General features: G+C 43.7%; 1 protein-coding gene across 3 annotated transcripts in view; it reads right to left on the bottom strand.

Annotated features, from left to right (window-relative positions):
- sema4d (sema domain, immunoglobulin domain (Ig), transmembrane domain (TM) and short cytoplasmic domain, (semaphorin) 4D) overlaps nucleotides 1–18,102 on the bottom strand; it is a 169,107-nt gene that overhangs the window by 9,768 nt on the left and 141,237 nt on the right. For 2 of the 3 annotated variants that reach the window (XM_078396119.1, XM_078396120.1), the window contains one exon: nucleotides 1,809–2,012. In XM_078396119.1, coding sequence (XP_078252245.1) covers nucleotides 1,809–2,012 — 204 coding nt within the window. Of the gene's footprint in view, nucleotides 1–1,808; nucleotides 2,013–18,102 lie in introns of those variants that run through there. The other variant, XR_013547055.1, reaches the window with a different exon arrangement.

The raw sequence follows: 18,102 nt of genomic DNA, 5'->3' as shown, positions 1-18,102 counted from the left end.
CTGGAGAAATTGACGAACATTTCTTTCACCACTGACTGAGTACCAACACTGTGCATTGGAAATTGAGCTTGTATCACAACAAGATCCCATGACTCAGTCACATTTCACTACAACAACCTAGGGTAACGTCCACTACTTTCATATCCTCCACTGACAATGGTAATTCTCTAATTAGTCAATGAGGCGAACAAATTGTGATACTGGTGATTCAAACCTTTGCTCACTTCCTCTATGTGCCACATGTTAAATGCCACATCAGCATCACATCAGGTTGCAGCCTGATTGCTATTAACTTCAGTATAATAAATAATAATGGAAAAATAAAAATCTTAAGAACCAAGCACCTACAATGTGACTTTAGTGGAATGAGGCAATCACTAGTTTAACCATGTAGGCCGGGATGCCGCCAAGCCATTGTTATGTTGTTGGGCAGTGCCAATGTTAGTGCATCTTGCTTCATCTACCCCGAATGGTCTCTGTCAAATTCTTGTCCACTATATTTTGTGGCACTCCTAGAAATATCCTAATAAACCATTTTTTAACCTTCTCTATTGCTAACACATTATCTTTGTACTCTGGTGGCCAGAAGTGTGTGCACTACTACCCTATCTAGTATTTATAACATTTTAGTAAAAACTTTCCAGCCCATGTTCAATAGCTCGATTAATGAAGGCAAGTATCCCACATTATTGGTCACCTAGTCCATCTGTCCAGCTATCTTCAGTAATCGAGGACTCTACACTCTTGGGTCACCTGGTGTATTATACCACAGTATCACGCCATTTATTATTTCCTTGCCTATTCCAACTAATTACCTCACAAATGTGCAACCCCAGTGCCAGTTCTGCTCAGGTATATCCAATGCTTTCCAATGTTAAGTCAATTCACAGGACCAAATCTGGTTCAAAGAGAGGGATTTGAAAATAATAGCAACAGTAAGAGCACCAGATGTATCTAAAATAAGATTCCTACCAGGTGAAGTCACAGTTTTATGTGTGTTTGGTGTTTCACATTGCTTGATTGACCCCCAGCTGCCATGACAATTTTCAACACATGCAGAGTGGAATGGAATAATCTCAGATAGACACAAAATGCTGGACTAACACAGCAGGTCAGGAAGCATCGCTGAAGAAAATGGATTGGTGACGTTTCACGCCTGGACCCTTCTTCAGACTGATTGTAGGGGGAGGGGAGGGGGAGACGAGGAGGAAAAAGGAAGGAGGAATAATCTATTTGCCTCAATACCAACAAAAGGTTTATTGTCCATAAATCAACAACCCAGTCGCACTGTCACAATATAACGACAGTGCATACCAACTATAAGAGGGAGCACAGGAACCAAGTCTTTGCTAGTACTTTGCAAAACCATAAACAAGAAAAGGGAGATGGTAGCGAGTCAGCCTTCAGTCTGAAGAAGGGTCTCGACCACAAAGTCACCCATTCCTTCTTTCCAGAGATGCTGCCTGACCTGCTGAGTTACTCCAGCATTTTGTGTCTACCTTCTACAAGAAAAGGGAGCTAGGCACATAAGAATACTCCTTCAATGTCCTTGCATGTTCATTTAGAGCCATCCCTTCACCTGGGGCAAAATACAGATATTCCCCACCCATGCACACAGAAGCAACAGTTCACTCCCACCCAAGTGCCTGAATGCAGCTCTCCTCAGGGACATTCACAAATATTTTTAAAATATTGGCTTTGGTCCTGTAGTTTATTTATCCCCAATTACATTTTGCTCCCTACTATGCCAAAAAAAAATTTCAAGTTGCAGGCATCACACCAATGCAAATTACTGTTTCATTACTTACCTTCAACTATGATGAGTACATTTGACTGCGCAGTTCCTTTTTTGGATATAACGAGACAATGATATCGCGTGTCAATAGTTACTATGTCCTTCAACCAGCTGATTGCATGGATTTTCCCATCTCTTAATGCCTGAGTTTGGTGCTTGACAGAATCAGTCACCCGTTGACCATTTTTCTTCCAAATAAAGTGCAAATCTTTGGGTCCTGTAGAAAATAAAATATTTATAAATTATCTTTATCACTAAATCGTTTTTCCAAATTACTCCACTTTAAGGCACTCGTTACTATCTGATCCAGTCAAGAGCGACCACCAAAGGTCAGATGTGTGACTCGTTGACAGCAGACAAAATGGACTTTGGTGGTGGGTGGATGCCCACATGATCCTCGATGCCGAGTGTCAACATAAACTAATCGAAGCAAGGGAGCCTAATGATAGTATTTACAAAATGCTCCAATCTTGCCGTTTGGGGTCAAGTCCTAGAAGATACCATAGTCCTCTCTGGGTTCTTCCTGATGTGATGAAGTCCAAAGCTACAAGATTTTCTGTCATATAACATATAACATATAACAACTACAGCATGGAAACAGGCCTGTCCGGCCCTACCAGTCCACGCCGACCATTCTCCCTGACCTAGTCTCATCTACCTGCACTCAGACCATAACCCTCCAATCCCCTCCTATCCATATACCTATCCAATTTACTCTTAAATAATAAAATCGAGCCAGCCTCCACCACTTCCACCGGCAGCCCATTCCATACAGCCACAACCCTCTGAGTAAAGAAGTTCCCCCTCATGTTACCCCTAAACCTTTGTCCCTCAATTCTGAAGCTATGTCCCCTTGTTGGAATCTTCCCCACTCTCAAAGGGAAAAGCCTACCCACGTCAACTCTGTCCGTCCCTCTCAAAATTTTAAAAACCTCTATCAAGTCCCCCCTCAACCTTCTATGCTCCAAAGAATAAAGACCCAACCTGTTCAACCTCTCTCTGTAGCCTAAGTGCTGAAACCCAGGCAACATTCTAGTAAATCTCCTCTGTACCCTCTCCATTTTGTCGACATCCTTCCTATAATTTGGCGACCAGAACTGCACACCATACTCCAGATTCGGCCTCACCAATGCCCTATACAATTTCAACATTACATCCCAACTTCTATACTCGATGCTCTGATTTATAAAGGCAAGCATACCAAACGCCTTCTTCACCACCCTATCCACATGAGATTCCACCTTCAGGGAACAATCCACAGTTATTCCCAGATCCCTCTGTTCCACTGCATTCCTCAATTCCCTACCATTTACCCTGTACGTCCTATTTTGATTTGTCCTACCAAAATGCAGCACCTCACACTTATCAGCATTAAACTCCATCTGCCATCTTTCAGCCCACCCTTCCAAAAGGCCCAAGTCTCTCTGTAGACTTTGAAAATCTACCTCACTATCAACTACTCCACCTATCTTAGTATCATCTGCATATTTACTAATCCAATTTGCCACACCATCATCCAGATCATTAATGTAAATGACAAACAACAGTGGACCCAACACAGATCCTTGGGGCACTCCACTAGACACTGGCCTCCAACCTGACATACAATTGTCAACTGTTACCCTCTGGTATCTCCCATTCAGCCATTGTTGAATCCATCTTGCAACCTCACTATTAATACCCAACGATTTAACCTTCTTAATCAACCTTCCATGTGGAACCTTGTCAAATGCCTTACTGAAGTCCATATAGACAACATCCACAGCCTTGCCCTTATCAATTTCCCTGGTAACCTCTTCAAAAAATTCAAGAAGATTAGTCAAACATGACCTTCCAGGCACAAATCCATGTTGACCGTTTCTAATCAGGCCTTGATTATCCAAATAATTATATATATTGTCCCTAAGTATCTTTTCTATTAATTTTCCCACCACAGACGTCAAACTAATAGGTCTATAATTGCTAGGTTTACTTTTAGAACCTTTTTTAAACAAAGGCACAACATGCGCAATGCGCCAATCTTCCGGCACCATCCTTGTTTCTAATGACGTTTGAAATATTTCCGTCATAGCCCCTGCTATTTCTGCACTAACTTCCCTCAATGTCCTAGGGAATATCCTATCAGGACCTGGAGACTTATCCACTTTTATATTCTTCAAAAGTGTCCGTACCTCCTCTTCTTTAATCCTCCTAATTTCCATCACTACTCTACTTGTTTCGCTTACCTCACATAATTCAATATCCTTCTCCTCGGTAAATACCGAAGAAAAAAAATTGTTTAATATCTCCCCCATTTCTTCCGGCTCAGCACATAGCTGTCCACTCTGACTCTCTAATGGACCAATTTTATCCCTCACTATCCTTTTGCTATTGACATATCTGTAGAACCCCTTGGGGTTTACTTTTACATTACTTGCCAAAGCAGCCTCATATCTTTTTTTCGCTTTTCTAATTTCCTTTTTAAGATTCCTTTTACATTCTTTATATTCCTCAAGAACCTCATTTACTCCCTGCCGCTTATATTTATTGTATATCTCCCTCTTTTTCCGAACCAAGTGTCCAATTTCCCTGGAAAACCACGGCTCTTTCAAATTATTATTCTTTCCTTTCCACCGAACAGGGACATAAAGACTCTGTACTCTCAAAATTTCACCTTTAAATATCCTCCATTTCTCTATTATATCCTTTTCATAAAACAACAATTTCCATTTCACTCCTTTTAAATCCTTTCTCATCTCCTCAAAATTAGCCTTTCTCCAATCCAAAATCTCAACCCTTGGTCCAGATTTGACCTTCTCCATAATGATATTGAAACTAATGGCATTATGATCACTAGACCCAAAGTGCTCCTCAACACATACCTCCGTCACCTGACCCATCTCATTTCCTAACAGGAGGTCCAACACTGCCGCTTCTCTGGTAGGCACCTCTACGTATTGCTGCAAAAAACTATCCTGCACACATTTTACAAACTCCAAACCATCCAGCCCTTTAACAGAATGTGATTCCCAGTCTATATACGGAAAATTGAAATCACCCACAATCACCACTCTGTGCTTACTACTAATATCTGCTATCTCCTTACATATTTGCTCTTCCAATTCTCGTTCCCTATTTGGCGGTCTATAATACACCCCTATAAGTGTTGCTAAACCTTTCTCATTTCTGAGTTCCACCCAAACAGCCTCCTTAATCGAGCCTTCTAGTCTGTCCTGCCAAAGCACTGCTGTGATATCCTCCCTAACAAGCAATGCAACACCCCCACCTCTTGCCCCTCCGATTCTATCACATCTGAAACAATGAAATCCTGGAATATTTAATTGCCAATCGCAACCCTCCTGCAACCATGTTTCACTGATCGCCACAACATCATACTTCCAGATGTCAATCCAGGCTCTAAGCTCATCCACCTTTCTTACAATGCTCCTAGCATTAAAATATACACATTTAAGGGACCCATCATTTCTTATTCTCAGTTTATTTCTTTTCCCTTCTTTCTCTCCTACATATTGGGTCTGAGTGTTTCCCTTTTCTGCCTCCTGCCTCACACACTGCCTATTAGCTATCTGTGTTTGAGTCCCTCCCCCCAACCGTACTAGTTTAAAGTCTCCGCAGTTATTTTAGCAAATCTCCCCGCCAGGATATTGGTTCCCCTCGGGTTCAGATGCAACCCGTCCTTTTTGAACAGGTCATACTTCCCCCAGAAGAGGTCCCAATGATCCAGAAACTTGAAACCCTGCTCCCTGCACCAGTTCCTCAGCCACGTATTTATCCTCCACCTCACTCCATTCCTATTCTCACTATCGCGTGGCACAGGCAGTAAGCCTGAGATTATTACTTTGGAAGTCCTTTTTTTTAACTCTCTTCCTAGCCCCCTGAATTCTCCTTTCAGGACCTCTTCCCTTATCCTACCTATATTGTTGGTACCTATATGTACCACGACCTCTGGCTCCTCTCCCTCCCCTTTCAGGATATCCTGGACACGCTCAGACACATCCCGGACACCGGCACCAGGGAGGCAAACCACCATCCGGGTCTCCCGACTGCGTCCACAGAAACGCCTATCTGACCCCCTCACTATAGAGTCCCCTATTACTACTGCTCTCCTCTTCCTTTCCCTACCCTTCTGAGCAACAGGGCCGGACTCCTTGCCAGAGGCCCGGGCACCGTCGTTGCCCCCAGGTAGGCTGTCCCCCCCAACAGTACTTAAACAGGAGTACTTATTTCCAAGGGGTACAGCCACCGGGGTACTCCCTAGTCCCTGCCTCTGTTCCTTGCCCCCCCTAACAGTGACCCACTTGTCTACCTCCCGTGGTCTAGGAGTGACCACCTCCCTGTAACTCCTATCTATAACCTCCTCACTCTCCCTGATCAGACGGAGGTCATCAATCTGCCGCTCCAGGTTCCTAATACGGTCCCTTAGGAGCCCCATCTCGTCACACCTGGCGCAGATGTGGATGTCTGGAAGACTATCAGACTCCCAGATTCCCCACATCTGACACCCAGAACAAAAAACTGCCCTGGCAGTCATACTCCCCAAACAAAGCCCCGTGCTCGGTTACTAAACCTACCGCCCGGCCGCTACTCCAACCGCCCACCCAAAAGAACTGAGTGATCTCCTGGGAGAGGCGAAAAACCGGATAAAAAACCCAGGCCAATTTGGGAAAAAATCCGGGAAATTCCTCTCCGACCCCAAGCTAGGCGATCGAAACTAGTCCGGGAGATCACACAGGTCTTACTCCTTACTATCCCCACACAATCCCCACACACTACTTCCCAAGCAACACAGCTTGGTGCTGCTTGCTGCTGCTGCTGCTACTGCTGCTGCTACTGCTGCTGCTACTGCTGCTTGCTGCTGCTGCTAGTGCTGATTGCTGCTGCTGCTACTGCTGATTGCTGCTACTGCTGATTGCTGCTGCTGCTGATTGCATGATGCCTTCTCCGAGTAGGACACTGAATCAAATATTTGACAAGTGTTGATCCTGTGACTTAAAGATCATTTGATTAAGCACAAAAATGGTCACTTTTATTTTAAGATCTTTTCATTAAAATCATGGATCATTAGCTGTTTTACCTTTAGTTGTATTCCAGAACATTTGAAGGTACAGCAAGCAAGTTTATATCAAAGAATATCATACCTGTTTAAACTTCAACCGCAAGTCATAAAACCACTCAGGTTCAAGAAAAGCTTCTTCTCAACAACTATCAGGCTCTTGAACATTACATAACACTAACTGATGAACTTTGGTTTCATTAGGATTTGGGTCTTTTTTTTTGCACCAGTATTTGGGGTTATTAATTTGCTGATTTATAAAAACATATATTATCTATGTGGATTGTGTTACAAGCTTGTCGAGCTGCTGCAAGTAAAAATGTCCTTGTTCTGTTGTCAGTAAGAATGATAATTGAACACTTGACTTGACTCTTGATTTCTCCAGTACATAGTAAGGAGACATTGAATCTCCAAATTGGTGTAGGGTGACAGGAATCTAATGACAGAAAATATCAACTGGTAAAGTTCAGTCCACAGGCCACTTGATGAAAGCACTAGGAATATATTTCACCTTAATTGATAACATTGTCCCCACTCATTGGCATTATAAACCCTTCCTTGCCTTGTTTCTTGGACTAACAGAGCCTCTGCCAATGTGATACATGGCACAATATTTAGTCCTGAAAGGTTCCAATGGAAGCACCACTGACATTGGCAATTTATGCATATTATAATGAGACACAATGACTAAACATCAAGCTTAGGCTGTTCTGTTGAGATATGCCACTGTTTATGGACTTGAAACCATACAATCTCCTCAGGATTGTTTATTGCTCTCCTTCAATATGTACATATTTAAACTGTAATGTGTATTCTTAATGTCTTAATGTTTTATGCTTTATTCTTAATTGTTTACTGTATGTTCGTGTTGCTACTTGCGAGCGGAGCACCAAGGCACATTCCTTGTATGTGTACATACTTAGCCAATAAAGTTATTCATTCATTCAATTAAATAGTTCCTACTTTTTTGCTGTTATCTTTTTAAGTTGCACCTGTGATTATTCTTCATAATGTTCACAACTATCGAAAACATTTTCATATTTAACTCTTCTCAATAGGATACAGCAGACTTTAACTTTACTACTACTATAGATGAGGATTACTGCTTACAAATTTGAATCGACAATGGCATTTATGTAAACCATTTAAGATTTATTTCTTAACGTTTGGATTTAAATAACCTTCAAGTGCTTACAACAAAAGGAGACCCACGATGAGCAGTGTGCTGCAGGGATAAGTGCTTTAAAAAATGTTTTTGAAATGTTATGCAAAGAATAAGTAATTTCAAGATTGGAGACTTGAACACTTTTCTACCCTCGGCCCTTAACAGCAATATCAAGGTTCAATTCGAGCACAGCCAGATGTAAGACATTAGCTCCCTCTAATCTGCACCAACTGGGGGTCAATTTTCCATTCCACTGCCTGGACTGTAAAGTAGAAGGACATATCACTTGCCTGTCCTCCTTATTTTCGTTCCCAGAGACATGTGACATTTGGATCATTAGGCATTTTTCATTTCTGAAACCTCACACCCCATATGCAATTTTTTGTTAGCAACACGTTTGCTGCTCATCTTCAGATTTATTTACAATAATTTTGCATTGCCGGTGCATAATCTCAGTTCAAACATGAATTGTTTCAAAATAATAGAAGCCAGAGAGTTTGATAACCTAGAAAATAACATGGCCACAAAGGAAGACAGAGGTCAACAACAGAATTAACAAATCCAGCTTGTTCTTTACCACATGGAAGAGCATCAGGATGTCAAAGCATCTGGAATTGAAGATTAAACCAAGGATTTTCAACACAAATGATGTTGGTGTTGTTTGGCTCTGCATTGGTTACAGCAAGAACAGGTTGCAAGTTAGAAATTTCTAACAACAAATGCTACAAAATTTTGGTCAGAAGGAATTGCTAAGCAAGAGCAACATCTGCACCATATAACCTATGGCTAAACAGGTAAAGTATGAAGATGGCAAAAGCATAATCACAAGTGAGGAATGGAACCAAATGTTGTGTTCTGAACAGCCCTCTGCTGAACACTAGTCAAGAGGGCGCAAGGTCATAAGTGATAGGAGCAGACTTAGGCCATTCGGCCCATCAAGCCTACTACCCCATTCAATCATGGCTGATCTACCTCTCCCTCCTAACCCCATTCGCCTGCCTTCTCCCCATAACCCCTGACACCCGTACTAAACATGAATCTATCTATCTCTGATTTAAAAATATCCATTGACTTGGCCTTCACGGCCTACTGTGACAACGATTCCATAGATTCACCACCCTCTGACTAAATAAATTCCTCCTCATCTTCCTAAAGGAATGTCCTTTAATTCTGAGGCTATGACCTCTAGTCCTAGACTCTCCCACTAGTGGAAACATCCTCTCCACATCCACTCTATGTAAGCCTTACACTATTCGGTAAGTTTCATTGATAAACCCCCCCAATTCTTCTAAACTTCCAGCGAGTACAGGCCCAGTGCCGACGAACGCTCACAATAGGTTAACCAACTCAATCCTGGGATCATTCTTCCAGAAGAGCAGAGAAGAGCATACACACTTGTGTGGGTACCCCGCAAGACCAACAGACTGGAAGTGGTGCTTTCTCATGGAGACATTGATTTTTCTCTGTATCTGTTCTTGTGTCTTCACACGTGGATTTCAGTGTTAAGATAAAAAGCTTTGTGTTGTTGACCAAGCTCACTTTTGGAATTTATTTTCAACCTCATTTATTTTTGCTGACTTGGGCAATACAATATACCTCGTGAAAGATCAAGTGAGCATCTCTGTGGTTGGTTAAATGGAGCGTTGCTAAGTAGGAAGAGAAAGTTCATGACATGATAGTTCTACATTGCTTGGGGAGGTAAAGGATGGGGAATGGGGAAAATTTGGCGGTAGTTTGGTGGAGGAGAGAGAGAGAGAGAGAGAATGTTTCTTCCTAGACTATTCTTTTGGTGGAACAGTATTAGTCCTACTGGTGGATTAGCTTTTCTTTTTACACAAGATGCTCACTATCACAAGCTTACTTTGATTAACAATTAGCATTATTCTTCTGACCATTTTATGTCTATGGAATTTGAGTCCCTTTCTCCACGTCGACTTAAATCACAAGTACATACTTTCTTGCACATAGAAGGATTTTCATCCCATGTCAATTTACGTCAATGAGAAGCCAGTAGATGCTCATCACAAATATTTATTAATTGCACTTGTGTAGGCAGTTGATTAGTTTTCTGTGGCTAGGTCGTCAAACATTCATTTTATTTCAGAGTTGGTGTCCAGTGCAGTTTCACCAATAAATGAAGTGTCAATTGAATAAATACCATATGTGGGCAAGAAAAGTTACATGATTTTTTTCAATATACCTTAGAAAATATTGATTCTCAGAGTAGATTTAAGCATACAATTGGGGAAATGAAGCTCAAGTGTTTTGTGCTTCTGTTTAAAACAAAAGTATAATTAAAATATTTATTTCAAAGATAGAGTGCTTTTTATTTTATTTTATATTTTGTAATAGGGCAGCACAGTGGCCTAGTTGTAGAGCTGCTGCCTTACAGCGCCAGAGACCTGGATTTAATCCTGACTACGGGTGCTGAGAGTACGGAGTATGTACATTCTCCCTGCGACCAGGAGGGTTTTCTCTGTTCTGGTTCTGGATTCACTTGGTCTTCTCTGCTCTGGTTTCCTGCCACACGCCAAAGTTTGTGGGGTAATAGGCTTCAGTAAAATTGTAAATTGACCCTAGTGTGTAGGGTAGTGATAGTGTATAGGGTGATCACTGGTTGGCGTGGACTTGGTGGACCAACAAGGCCCATTTCCGTAGGATAGTGTTAATGTACGGGGATCACTGGGTGGCACGGACTTGGAGGGCCGAAAAGGCCTGTTTCCGGCTGTAGATATATGATATGATAAGGTTAGCTGAACCTGACAAGAAGCTGGCGACCATTTATCGGAATCCAAAATAGTAACGCTATTCAATTTTGTATTTCTAAAGCATAACTCGCTGACTTGTCTATGGAGTGGAGTCTGGAGAGGCCTCAAAACCATCTCTGGGTACAAGGAACCGGACTCCCGGGCTGTGGGGGACCAGAAGTGGGTGAACAATCTGAACCTTTTCTTCAACAGGTTCGATCAGTCACCTACCCCTCCAGTCACCCCTGCTGCAGCCCCCCTTGTCTGCACGCCCAGTACACTGCCCCACCTCCCCTCCCACAGCACTTGGGTCACAGTCACCACCCACTGCTTCTGCTTCTCCTACCCCAACCCCACCACCCCCACCCCCCACACCCCCTCCTCCTCTCACACCCTTGAGTACCCAGTCCCTGTGCTCCAATCTGTCTTTCTCCACAGACCAGGTGAGAAATGAGCTCAGGAAGATCAATGCAAGGAAGGCGGCTGGTCTGGACGGCATCAGCTCGAGGCTCCTCAGGTCCTGTGCAGACCAGCTGTGCGGAATAGTGGAGCACGTCTTCAATCTGAGCCTGAAACTGGGGAGAGTTCCACAGCTGTGGAAAACATCCTGCGTGGTACCGGTACCAAAGACGCCGCACCCGAAGGAACTCAACAGCTACAGGCCAGTGGCACTGACATCACACCTGATGAAGACACTGGAGTGTCTGGTCCCCACCCATCTCCGCCCCCCTGGTGAGACCATCAATGGATCCGCTGCAGTTAGCCTGCCAGACTCGCATCAGGGTGGAAGACGCCATCATCTACCTGCGGAACAGAGCTCTCTCACACCTGGAGAAGCCGGATAGCACTGTGAGAATCATGTTCTTTGATTTCTCCAGTACATTCAACACCATCCAACCGGGGCTTCTGGGGGGCAAGCTGGAGCGCGCAGGAGTGGATCACTACCTCACATCCTGGATTCTGGACTACCTCACCAACCGACCACAGTATGCGAGGACAAAGGACCTGGTCTCGGACAGGGTGGTCTGCAGCACTGGGGTTCCGCACATTCTTGTTCACCCTGTACACTGCGGACTTCAGGCACAGCTCTGCAGACTCCTATCTACAGAAGTTCTCTGACGACTCTGCCATCGTCAGCCTCATCACGGGCGACGAGGACTGGGCATACAGAGAACTGATCAAGGAGCTTGTGGACTGGTGCCAGCGGAACTGCCTCCGGATCAACGTGGGGAAAACCAGGGAGATGGTGGTAGATTTCCGCAGGCGCAGCCAGGTCCCCCCAACACCGGTGAACATCCAGGGAATGGACATCGAGAGGGTGGATTCTTATAAGTACATGGGTGTCTACCTCAACAATAAACTGGACTGGACTGAAAACACCGATGCGCTATACAGAAAGGGCCAGAGCAGACATTATCTGCTAAGGAGACTCGGGTCCTTTGGAGTGCAGGGGGCACTCCTAAGGACCTTCTACAACACGGTGGTTGCATCGGCCATTTTCTATGGAGTGGTCTGCTGGAGCAGCAGCATCTCAGCGGCAGAAGGGAAGAGACTCGACAAGCTGGTCAGGAAGGCCAGCTCTGTCCTGGGTTGCCCCCTCGGCTCAGTGCAGGTGGTGGGAGAGAGGATGATGGCAAAGCTAACATCGCTGCTGGACAACGACTCCCACCCCATGCAGGACACTGTCACTGCACTGAGTAGCTCCTTCAGTGACAGACTCCTTCACCCCAAGTGCGTGAAGGAGAGATATAGGAGGTCCTTTCTTCCCGCTGCTGTGAGACTGCACAACCAGCACTGCTCCCAGCAGACGAGTCAACAATAACAGCTAAGAACACAGAAAACTGATGACAATTTATGTATCTTTTATTTATAATGAATGATCTCTTGCTCTCTTGCTATCCACTTTGCCGCTGTAACACTGTAAATTTCCCCGTGTGGGACGAATAAAGGAATATATTATTATTGTTCTCAGATATTGTCAACTATACTGCCAGCAATTCCACCTTTCATTTTTGGACTTGCAATTTAGTCACTTATTCACTTGCCTGCACTCTGATTTGCATCAGGAGTTATGCTTGCCTCGTGTATAAATTGATGCACTAGAATGTCATGGAGTGCTGTGAAGCTCTACTTCAGGGCCACACCCTTTCACTTGGTCTTTTACTGTTGTGCAGCTTTATGGTCTTATCTTCAAGAACTGGGGTGAGGGACAATCTTTTTCAGATATGTAGGAAGATAAGACACAAAAGGCTGCAGTAACTCTGAGACAGGCAGCATCTTTGGAGAGAAGGAATGGGTGGCATTTCAATAGACAATAGGTGCAGGAGGAAGCCATTCGGCCCTTCGAGCCAACACCGCCATTCAATGTGTTCATGGCTGATCATTCACAAGCAGTACCCCGTTCCTGCCTTCTCCCCATACCCTTTGACTCCACTATCTTTAAGAGCTCTATCTAGCTCTCTCTTGAAAGCATCCAGAGACTTGGCCTCCATTGCCTTCTGAGGCAGAGAATTCCACAGTTCTACAACTCTCTGACTGAAAAAGCTTTTCCTCATCTCCGTTCTAAATGGCCTAACCCTTATTCTTAAACTGTGGCCCCTGGTTCTGGACTCCCCCAACATTGGGAACATGTTTCCTGCCTCTAACGTGTCCAATCCCTTAATAATCTTATATGTTTCAATAAGATCCCCTCTCATCCTTCTAAATTCCAGCGTATACAAGCCTAGTCGCTCCAGTCTTTCAACATATGACAGTCCCGCCAGTCGCTCCAGTCTTTCAACATATGACAGTCCCGGAATTAACCTAGTGAACCTACGCTGCATGCCCTCAATAGCAAGAATATCCTTCCTCAAATTTGGAGACCAAAACTGCTCACAGTACTCCAGGTGCAGTCTCACTAGGGCCCTGTACAACTGCAGAAGGACCTCTTTGCTCCTATACAACTTCTCTTGTTATGAAGGCCAACATTCCATTGGCTTTCTTCACTGCCTGCTGTACCTGCATGCTTCCTTTCAGTGACTGATGCACTAGGACACCCAGATCTCATTGTACGTCCCCTTTTCCTAACTTGGCACCATTCAGATAATAATCTGCCTTCCTATTCTTACCACCAAAGTGGATAACCTCACATTTATCCACATTAAACTGCATCTGCCATGCATCCGCCCACTCACACAACCTGTCCAAGTCACCCTGCAACCTCATAGCATCTTCCTCACAGTTCACACTGCCACCCAGCTTTGTGTCATCTGCAAATTTGCTAATTTCAGGTCAAGATCCTTCTTCAGACTGGTAAGGGATAATGGAAATGGGAGATATAGACGATGATGTGGAGAGATAAAGAGCAATGAATGAAAGATACACAAAAAAGTAATGATGATAAAGGAAACAGGCCATTGTTAGCTGTCTGTTGGGTGAAAACGAGAAACTACTGCGACTTGGGTGGGGGAGGGATAGAGAGAGAGAGAGGGATTGCCGGGACCACCTGAAGTTAGAAAAATCAATATTCATATCACTGGGCTATAAGCTGCCCAAGCAGGAAGCAGCAAACTGGAGAACTGGGAGAAATTTTGAATTCAGAGGACAAAGGGGTTAATTAAGAGGGAGGGAAAAAAGAACATGAAAGACAGCTTGCGGGGAATATAAAAACTGACTGTAAAAGCTTCTTTAGATATGCAAAAAGGAAAAGATTAGTGAAGACAAATGTAGGTCCCTTACAATCAGAGACAGGTGAATTTATAATGGGAAACAAAGAAATGGCAGAACAGTTAAACAAGTACTTTGGTTCTGTCTTCACCAAGGAAGACAAACAATTTCCCAGAAATACTAGGGGACCGAGGATCTTGTGGGAGGGAAGAACTGAAGGGAATCCACATTAGTCAGGAAACGGTGTTGGGTAAACTGTTGGGACTGAAGGCAGATAAATCCCCAGGGCCTAATGGTCTGCATCCCAGAGTATTCAAGGAGGAGGCCCGAGAAATCGACGATTTCGGTGATCATTTTCCAATGTTCTCTCGACTCTGGATCAGTTCCTGTGGACTGGAGGGTAGCCAATGTAACCCCTTTTTAAGAAATGAGGGAGAGAGAAAATGTGGAATTGTAGACCAGTTAGCCTTACATCGGTAGTGGGGAAGATGCTTGAGTCAATTGTTAAAGATGTTATAACAGGGCATTTGGAAAGCAATGACAAGATCGGTCAAAGTCAGCATGGATTTATGAAGGGGAAATCAAGCTTGACTAATTTTATGGAATTTTTTGAGGACATAAAAAGTAGAATGGATAAGGGAGAGCCAGTGGATGTAGTGTATCTGGACTTTCAAAAAGCCTTTGACAAAGTCCCACACAAGAGATTAGTGTGCAAAATTAGAGCACATGGTATTGAGGGTAGGGTATTGACATGGATAGAGAACTGGTTGGCAGACAGGAAACAAAGAGTAGGAATTAATGGGTCCTTTTCAGAATGGCAGGCAGTGACTAGTGGGGTGCCACAAAACTTGATGCTGGGACCCCAGTTATTTACAATATAAATTAACAATCTAGATGAGGGAATTAAATGTGACATCTGCAAGTTTGTGGATGACAAAACTGGTTGGCAGTGTGAGCTGCGATGAGGATGCTGTGAGGCTGCAGGGTGACTTGGATAGGTTGGGTGAGTGGGCAGATTCATGGCAAATGCAGTGTAATAATGTGGATAAACATGAGGTTATCCACTTTGGTGGCAAGAACAGGAAGGCAGATTATTATCTGAATGGTGTCAGATTAGGAAAAGGGGAGGTGCAACAAGACCTGGAAGTCAGCATGCAGGTACAGTAGGCAGTGAAGAAAGCTAATGGCATGTCGGCCTTCATTGTGGGAGGATTTGAGTTTAGGAGCAAGGAGGTCCTACTGCAGTTGTACAGGCCCCTGGCGAAACCGTACCTGGAGTATTGTGTGCAATTTTGGTCTCCTAATTTGAGGAAGGACTTTATTGCTATTGAGGGAGTGCAACGTACTATATGATGAAAGAATGGGTCGACTGGGCTTGTATTCACTGGAATTTAGAAGGATGAGAGGGGATCTTATAGAAACATATAAAATTCTTAAAGGATTGGACAGTCTAGATGCAGGAAAATGTTCCCTATGTAGGGGGAGTCCAGAACCAGGGGTCACAGTTTAAGGATAAGGGGTAGGCCATTTAAGACTAAGATGAGGAAAAACCTTTTCATCCAGACATTTGTGAATCTGTGGAATTCTCTGCCACAGAAGGAAGTGAAGCCAATTCACTTGATGTTTTCAAGAGAGTTAGATTTAGCTCTTAGGGCTAAAGTAATTAAGGGATGCAGGGGAAAAAGCAGGAACAGGATACTGATTTTAGATGATCAGCCATGATCATATTGAATGGCGGTGCTGGCTCGAAGGGCCGAAGAACCTACTCCTGCACCTATTTTTTAGTTTCTAAGCGAAATATGAGATGCTGTTCCTCCGTTTTGATTTATCAAATGTTCACACATTTTTTTTCAACTACTCAAACCTCCTCAAACCCCAGCATCATCCTTATGTAAAATCTAACTTTCTCAGCTGTCTTCTGCCCTTACATTTTCATTCCCCTTCCCCTTCCCCTATATGTTATACTGATTGCTTGTCCTTCAACCCCAAAGACATTTAACTGAAATTTGTTTGAATGGCATTTTCTGAACTGCATAAAATCAAGTTCTTTCACCTTGGTTGAATGGAGAAAAGACAAGATAAATAACAATTTTAAAAAGTGATTACTCAAAGTGCACCATTAGGTGAGGAAGCAATATCAAATATCAAATTCAGAAAAATGAAACTATTGCTTAAAAGATTAAATTTGCAGCAATTGTGTGCAAAAGGACCCCCCCCCCCCCACCCCAAATTCCTGAGCCTTGCAGCATCCTGCAGTTTCTCTCCATTCTTATAATCTTTTCTTTTGGCTTCTACAGTACACTTCACAATTTTCCACATTTAAAAAAACTCTCAAATGATGTATAAACAGTGGTTGGTATCTGGAACTTTCTGCCAGAGGTGGTTTCAGATGCAATCACAATGTTTAAGTGATGTTCGGACAAGCTCTTAAGTTGGGAAGGCATAGTAGAATATGGACATAATGCGGTCAAACGGAATTGGTGTAGCTTAGGTGACATGGTTGGCATGAACTTAGTGGGCTGAAGGGTTTGTTTCAATGCTGTATGACTAAACAGTCCTGGGATTGCAGGACTTTCATATGAAGAAAGAATGGATAGACTCCGCTTGTACTCACTAGAATTTAGAAGATTGAGGGGGGATCTTATAGAAACTTACAAAATTCTTAAGGGGTTGGACAGGCTAGATGCAGGAAGATTGTTCCCGATGTTGGGGAAGTCCAGAACAAGGGGTCACAATTTAAGGATAAGGGGGAGGTCTTTTAGGACCGAGATGAGAAAGTTGTTTTTCACACAGAGAGTGGTGAATCTGTGGAATTCTCTGCCACAGAAGGTAGTTGAGGCCAGTTCATTGGCTATATTTAAGAGGGAGTTAGATGTGGCCCTGGTGGCTAAAGGGATCAGGGGGTATGGAGAGAAGGCAGGTACGGGATACTGAGTTGGATGATCAGCCATGATCATATTGAATGGCGGTGCAGGCTCGAAGGGCCGAATGGCCTACTCCTGCACCTATTTTCTATGTTTCTATCTATGTTTCTATGTAAACCCGCATGATCAGTTGAGTTTGGAAAATTGAAAGATAATCTAACCGTGCTTAATAAGGACTACAACAGAATGCTCACCGATTTACATTCCGACACAGAAGAAATAAGCAATGCTTTGATTTTTGAAATTCTCTTCCTCATCTCCATAGACACATTGCACCCTATTGCTGTTGCTTGATCTTTTCGGTCATGAGATTTAAAAGGTGCTCCACAACTAGTTGCTCCACAACCAGAGAGTAGTGCTGAACTCTTTGGTGACCCTCGGACTATCCTTGATCGGACCTTGCTGGCTTTACCCTGCACCAAACGTTATTCCCTTATCATGTATCTAGACACCATAAATGGCTCTATTGTAATCATGTATTGTCTTTCTGCTGACTGGTTAGCACATGACAAAAGCTTTTCACTGTACCTCAGCACATGTGACAATAAACTAAACTGAAATGAACTGATTCCTGCTCTCTAACTCCTAATTATAACCACACTACTGCACTGCCAAGGCTTCAGCTGCATAAGCCCATAAATCAGGCGGGCGGAGGTCAGGGCCGCCGGAGGCCCTGCAGCAGCCTGGTGCTCGGCCCGGTGAGCCATGGCCATATCTCAACCACAGGCACGGCTCGCTCAGAGAGGAATGGACATCGAGCCCAGCCTCTGCTC

Source organism: Rhinoraja longicauda, chromosome 3, assembly GCF_053455715.1.
Source record: "Rhinoraja longicauda isolate Sanriku21f chromosome 3, sRhiLon1.1, whole genome shotgun sequence".
Classification (NCBI taxonomy): domain Eukaryota; kingdom Metazoa; phylum Chordata; class Chondrichthyes; order Rajiformes; family Arhynchobatidae; genus Rhinoraja; species Rhinoraja longicauda.
Note: the sequence above shows the minus strand (reverse complement) of the source record. Positions and strands in the feature narration are given on the sequence as shown.